The 7,146-nt window shown below is 35.6% G+C and overlaps 2 protein-coding genes across 2 annotated transcripts in view; both read left to right on the top strand.

Annotated features, from left to right (window-relative positions):
• Window positions 1–996, top strand: part of LOC103377434 (gamma-glutamyl hydrolase-like) — a 3,285-nt gene extending 2,289 nt beyond the window's left edge. Inside the window, 4 exon segments of the mRNA XM_025054759.1 lie at window positions 1–43; window positions 120–210; window positions 294–428; window positions 687–996. The exon segment at window positions 1–43 is cut by the window's left edge and continues 24 nt beyond it. Of these exon segments, the coding sequence (XP_024910527.1) occupies window positions 1–43; window positions 120–210; window positions 294–428; window positions 687–811 (394 nt within the window). The 3' untranslated portion in view covers window positions 812–996.
• Window positions 997–1,023: 27 nt separating this feature from the next.
• On the top strand, window positions 1,024–4,746 carry LOC103377435 (gamma-glutamyl hydrolase-like). Its single transcript, XM_025054763.1, has 8 exons — window positions 1,024–1,980; window positions 2,074–2,124; window positions 2,770–2,854; window positions 2,953–3,091; window positions 3,587–3,693; window positions 3,914–4,004; window positions 4,075–4,209; window positions 4,408–4,746. Exons 4-8 carry the CDS (start codon window positions 3,019–3,021, stop codon window positions 4,524–4,526), a joined length of 525 nt encoding a protein of 174 aa, XP_024910531.1. The 5' UTR covers window positions 1,024–1,980; window positions 2,074–2,124; window positions 2,770–2,854; window positions 2,953–3,018; the 3' UTR covers window positions 4,527–4,746.
• The last annotated feature ends 2,400 nt before the right edge of the window (window positions 4,747–7,146 follow it).

Genomic DNA, 7,146 nt, shown 5'->3' with positions numbered 1-7,146 from the left:
GCCAATGACTGTGAACATACATAAGTGGAGCCTGGCGCTGGAGGTTCGACTCTGGAAAAATGAGGTACATTTAAATCTCTTTACACTTGAGACTGACCCTCCTCTTTTGGTCTTGACAGACCTACAATAACAACGAGGAACTGAAGAAGTTCTACAAAGTTCTCTCCACCAACTGGGACGAAAAGATTGAGTTCATTTCAACAATGGAAGGTACGTTTGTTTCTGATGCAGAGTCCCTTTTATTTAGCACATGAAACTCCACGTCTGTTAACTCCTTGTGTAACTCCCGGCAGCCTATCACTACCCCATCTATGGAACGCAGTGGCACCCGGAGAAAAATGCCTTTGAGTGGAGGATGTCTTACGTTCCGCACACCGCCTCCTCCATCAGGACCATGGGCTACATGGCTCAGTTCTTTGTCAACGAAGGTATTTTTTTTTATTCTTTAACAAGAATAATGCTGCATCATACGGTGATTTTTGTTTTCATACCATTAAAAATTAAATTTCCAGCTGTACATCATATTGTTTTCATACAATTAAAAATTAAATTTCCAGCTGTAAAATATTGTAAATGTGTGGCTGAAATTAAACAATGAAATGAAATAACCCCAGAAAAAAAGAGGAGCTGATTCTTATAATTCACCATCCTTAAAAAAAAACGTGTGTTATCTTTTCTGTCTGCAGCTCGGAAGAACTTCCACGTGTTTGCCTCTAAGGAGGAGCAGGATAAAGCTCTCATCTACAACTACTGTCCTGTCGTCGCTCCACCTCACAGGGTCTTTGAACAAATTTATTATTTCCCTGTCTGAAGACCAGTTTCCCAGATCTGATCTGACCCGTTCGTGGTCTAACAGCTCCTTCCACATGCTTCACTTGGCATTTGCTGCCCTCTTGTGTTCATTGTAATGAACAACAGAGATTAGATCCCTTTAAAGCCGTACCCGGTGCAAGTACAGAGACATTTTTAAACTGTGTTGCTAAATAAAACGATTGACTGACTCCCTCCAGTGACGTTTCCATTTAAAACATGGGCAAATTTCATTAGAATTCAATAGAAGTCCACCAGCAAAAGTAATGAAGTCTGATGGACGATTTTAGTGAATTGACAGCTACTACCCTATAAAACACATTATAATTGTAATACAATAACGATGATGATTATTATATATTTTTTAATCACGTTTAAAAATAAACCCGTTTAAAGTTTCATTTTAAGTAAAGTCACTGTAACCAAAATTCAGCAGAGGTTCGAAAGTGGGCAGGGTGTGCTCTTATTTTGAAGTCGTAACAAAATTAAATGTTGCGTTCTTAAAGGTGTCTGAGGACGACATCGTCTGGTACTGTTGATGTTAACAGACAAGATGAAGGTTCTCTTTTTCTTTTCTCTGTTTTTCACTTTTTATTTTTATTCTTCATCTCGGATAAACGACAGCCCTGTCATTGGTGAGTGTTTTATTTCTCTTCTGTTCCTAATTTAACTCACTCTTTTAACAAAAAAAGATACGTTTTTTTAGGTTTATTGCCATTATCACAGATCCAAAGCGACAGAAAGAGCGAAAGTAGAAGATGTGATTTGCGAGGAAAGAATTTACGTCGAACGGTAACGGAATAACAAGTGCACGTAAAGAAGTTTAGAGGAGTTGTAGTGATAACAATATATTTTATATTTTAAGACTATACCGGTCAGGTCGAATGTAGTTTGAGGTCGTTAGTGTCTATTTGAACAGGTGAGCTAGGATTAAATATTTAATATTTTTTAATTATAAAGAATTGTATTCATTGTGTGTAACGGGCAGTTGAACTGTGACCTGATATTTAGAGGCACACAGGAAGTACATTTTTATTTTTATTTTTATCTTCATCTTCTGGGTGTCTTGGTTCAGAGTCCCCGGCTTCAGTCCGCTGACCGCAGGTTGTTTATTGCGGCGTCCTATATAAAGTTCCTGGAGGCTGCAGGGGCCAAAGTGGTTCCTGTCTTGTCAGTTTGACATTTTCACACATCATTTTAAAGAAAACTCCTTGGGACCAGTTCGGCTAACAACTAACCTGTCATTGTTTTTTTTACTGATAGGCTTGAAAGATCTTTGGGTGAATACAAGGAACTGTTCAACTCCATTAATGGGTAAAATCTGCATTTATTTATTTTTTTATATAACAGACACAGCCAAGATTAGCACATTTAGACAAAACGAGATTAGATTAGACGTTGGAATGATTTTGATTCCACATTTAATTCCGGGGGCTAATAGCGTCTGACGTACATTTCCGAATGGTTTCAGTTATACACGTCATAATCACTAAAACATTAAGTCACATTTTACTACACAAACACTGTGGCCGCGGTACAAAGTTACTGTGATTAAAAAGAAGGTCCGACGCTGAGCAGCGAGGTGCTACAAAAAAACATGCCATGACTGTGTGGCTCTGACTGATGGAGAGAACACAGCATTACGCTGTTCTATCAGTTAGCATTTGTTATCATGTACGTTAGGGTTTCTCCCAAACGGGTTAAACACGTTGTCATAGAACGTTGTCTCTGAGGGGACATCGACGTGGTGTAAGACTAAAATGAACTAGATTAAATGTATATCAATGATAGTAGTAACAAATACTCCCATTTGCACAATATAAAGTAAATAAGGTGAATTAAACTTAACTGAAAGCAAAAAGAAATACATTTCATATCGTCAACAAGTAGTTTGAAACTGTAAAACAGATCAGGAAGAAACGGGCTGAAATGTTTTATTAATTTTTTTCCTATTTATAGACTCCTTTTACCTGGAGGATCAACCAATATTTACACAACTAATTACAGCAGGGCACTGAGGATACTTTTTAAACTGGCTCTTGAGGTAATTTTGACAGCTTTGCTTCAGCTTTTAATAGATAAGAAAAGCAGTTTTAAATGTAGCCTTTATTCACTTTGTGATTTTTATTTTTATTTTTTTAGGCCAACAGGAAGGGCGACTACTTTCCAGTGTGGGGCACCTGCCTCGGATTCCAAGCGTTGTCGTTTATGGTCAGTTCCGAGATCAGACTGACACGCACCAACAGCAAAGGCATGGCATTGCCGCTCAACTTTACTAAAGGTCAGGATTCAGAGTCCAGATCAGTTCTTTATGTTACTTGAAAATGCGAGAACATGCTGGGACCCCATTTCAAACAAATGATACCATGGGTGTTTGTGCACTTTTGTCCTATTTAAACCACAGGGAGAAAGCTGCCCCCTGCTGACTGTGGCGATGAGTTAAAAAGACTCTTGGTTGTGTGCAGTGGTGTGCTGTGTCACTTTCATAACTGAAGGAATGTATCACTAAAACAAAATAACTCAGTACAAACCAACAACGGTGTTGTAGCGGGTCCCTGAGCCAGATGTTGAACAAACCTGGGACCCCATTTTGTGCACTTTTGTCCTATTTAAACCATTTGTTTTGTATTTTGATGATGTGCACTGGATGGTTTTAGTAACTGTTGATTCAATGTGTTGTGAGGTGATGGCTGAACTTCCTCCGATACATTTCAAATTTGCTTTGGTTTCAATGTTTTTTTTTGGGGGATGGGGGGATTGGTTATTTGCTCTGCAGAAGCCAAAGGCAGCAGGATGTTTAGTGGGTTTCCTGATGAACTCATACAGGAACTGGCGTCTAAACCTCTGGCTCTACACTCACACAAGTGGAGTGTTACGTCACGGGTAAGACACTAAGGAAGTGTACTTAGTGATATGCCATCAAGGAGCACCATCTCTGTCCTGTTCCTAATCCACCTTGTCAACACACCATGTGTATTAAGATGAAGACAGACAGTACAAACCAGTTTGATGAGCCTTATGCTCCTAGATTTCCTAGAGAAATCTCTGAGAAAAAGTCAAGTTTATGGAGCCTCTGTCAACTCTTTGTTTGTTTTTCCCTCAGGTGTTTTACACAGACCATACACTGTCCACCTTTTACAGAGCCATCACTACAAACTGGGACGAGAAACAAGAATATGTGTCAACACTTGAAGGTACTTTTGTTCTTCCGTTAGCAAGAATCAAACATATTTAAATCATCTCTCACGTGTGTTTCTGCTGCAGGCTATCGTTATCCGTTTTATGGAACGCAGTGGCATCCAGAGAAGCTGGCCTTTGAATGGAACCAGTCTTCCATTCCACACAGTGCCTTAGGAATCCGGATCATGTTCTACTTAGCTGAATTCTTTGTCAACGAAGGTTTGTGGAATAATTGTTGCTTCCACATCTTGGTCTGCTATTAGCTTTATATAAAGCTACTACTTAGCTATTTAAGAAAACTTTAGTGTCTTTGGATGCTTTTTGCATTTAGAGCTAACTTGTATCAATGATCAGTTCATCGCTATGATTTGGCAACTGTTGACTTCAGGTCATTTATTTTGTGTTTTTGTTCTCCAGCCAGGAAAAACTTCCACAGCTTTAGTTCCGAGGCTAAGGAGAGAAAAGCTCTAATATGGAACTACTACGCCGTTTCCTCTGGAGTGAGAGGCGTTTATGTGCAAAAATACTATATTTGAATCTCTATTTAGAGCAGCTTCGGCTGTATTTCTATGATTCAGTTGTATTTTTCTGTCCTGTCCTATTATTTCTTTCATCTGTTTTCTAATTTAATAATGGCTATAGAAAATTTTGAATCATTAAAAACTGTTCTGATCAATGATAATTAAAGTGTTTCCTGACCAATCCTGGATTTACCTGACGGAACAAACACCAAAATAAAGAGTCCTAAAATGCAAATGTATTCCCTAATATATGCATAAAGTTTATAATTCGTGTTAAAAAATTCAGTTTTTTTCAGAATACCGTCATGTACTAGAAACACTTTTTTTAACGGTTCACGTGACGCCAATCAAACCACGGTGGTAATCAAGTCGCTCTACAGCTGCAACGAAGTCAGACAGCAGGTCAACACCGAACTACAGCTCCGTTTTGAGAGGAAGAAAAGGGTTTCGTTCGACGCATGAGCACAAAGGAGCGCAACGAGCAGCTGAAGAAAAAAACAGAATCTTTTACTGCGACTCATTGTCGCAGCCGCGTAACTCGACTTGGTGCATGCAGTTTGACAACAACCTCTCAGAGAGCACCTGGGCTCATCAACGGTCTCCAGAGCGTCATCAAGGAATTCGCTCACGTTGTCCGGGTGTCCTTTCTTTGCGGTGGGTGACACGTCAAACATGTCCATCATGTATCAACGCACTGTCATTATCTGATATGTAAATGATAAAGGCAATGTGTGTTTGTGACCGTTTTCTAGGCTTTTACGATGTCAGTGCAGACAGAGATGCAAAAGCCATGGCAGCCAAACTCATCTGTCAGACGTAGGGTTGGACAGCACGGCGGCCAGCTTGAGTGACAGCGCACTGCCCCAACGCGATATTCATCCACTGCTGTGCACAAGGTACAAATAATTCAAACAGCCAAACTGTTTTTTGCGATGCCTTAGACATATAATAATAATGATAATATGTTTACCAAAATACGATACAAGTAGTTTTCTAAAAAGAAAGTCTTAATAACTACACACTTAAAAAATACCCAATTTCACGTGTAATGTTGGTCGGAAGGTGAAAAATTATGACAATTAATAAAACACTAATTAAACGTTAATATAAACTTTTTTTTAGAAAAAACATTTTCTAAAAATGTTCTGAAAATTTTTTTCTTTCAAAAAAAAAAAAAAAGAAGGTACCAACCGCCCTAACCAAAATTCGACCTTGCCCAGGATGTTAACCCTGGGGTTCCACACCAATGACACATTTTTTTTTGGACTTTTAAACACAAAATATTCACTTGGCAGCATGTTTTATGATAGTCTTGCATTTTAAGGCATTTCGGGGACTTTTTATTTTTATGGAGTTTTTCATGATGGTAAGGCTATATATTTTGAAAAATTATTTTACAAAAACGGTTGTCAAATTTCTTTAGTTCTTGAACAAAAATGACACAAAAAATTCAAATTTTGACAGAACTTTATAGAAAAGTATTTCTAATAATGTTCTCTACAAGCTCTAATTTAATGAGAAACATGCAGTAAAAGAATTATTTTTTAAAAATAGTTTTTCATCAAAATTGTTTAGTTTTTGAATAAAAATGACACAAACTTCACATTTTGACAGAAAACTTTATATTATAATATTCATAAAAATGCTTTCTGAATGCCCTAATTCAATGAGAAACATGCAAGAAAAGATAACATTTTTAAAAATAGTTTTTCAAAAATTTCTTATCAAAATTGTTTAGTTTTTGAACAGAAATGACAAGAAATTCACATTTTGACAAAAAACTTTATAGAAAAATATTTCTAAAAATGTTTTCAAAATGTCCTAATTTTATGAGAAACATGCAGGAAAAGAATTTAAAAAACAAATTTCAAAAATTTTTCATCAAAATTGTTTAGTTTTTGAACAAAAATGACACAAAAAATTCACATTTTAACAGAAAACTTTATATTAAAATATTTCTGGAAAAATGTTCTAAATGCCCTAATTTTATGAAAAACATGCAAGAAAAGCTAACTTTTAAAAAAATAGTTTTGCAAAACGTTTTCATCAAAATTAAGTTTTTGAACAATAATGACACAACAAATCACATTTTGACAAAAAACGTTATACAAAAATATTTCTAAAAATCTTCTCTAAATGCCCTAAGTTTTTGAGAAACATGCAGAAAAGACAATTTAAAAAAAAAATTCAAAACATTTTCAACAAAATTGTTTAGTTTTTGAACAAAAAAGATACAAAAGGTTCACATTTTGACAGAAAACTTTATATTAAAATATTTCTAAAAATGTTTTCAAAATGTCCTAATTTTATGAGAAACATGCAGGGAAAGAAAACATTAAAAAAAAAATTTTTTTAAAGATTTTCATCAAAATCTTGTTGGTTTTTTACCAAAAATGACATGAAAAATTCACATTTTGACAGAAAACTTTATACAAAAATATTTCTAAAAATGTTCTCTAAATACCTTATTTTATGAGAAACATGTAGGAAAAGCTAATTTTAAAAAAATATTTTTTCAAAAATATTTTATCAAAATTGTTTAGTTTTATGAAAAAAAATGACAGAAAAAAATCACGTTTTGACAGAAAACTTAAAAATATTTTTCCAGAAATTTGAAATATTCATATAAAATACT

The sequence above is a fragment of the Cynoglossus semilaevis genome, chromosome 3 (genome assembly GCF_000523025.1).
Source record: "Cynoglossus semilaevis isolate Cse_v1.0 chromosome 3, Cse_v1.0, whole genome shotgun sequence".
NCBI classification, from domain to species: Eukaryota; Metazoa; Chordata; class Actinopteri; order Pleuronectiformes; family Cynoglossidae; genus Cynoglossus; species Cynoglossus semilaevis.
Note: the sequence above shows the minus strand (reverse complement) of the source record. Positions and strands in the feature narration are given on the sequence as shown.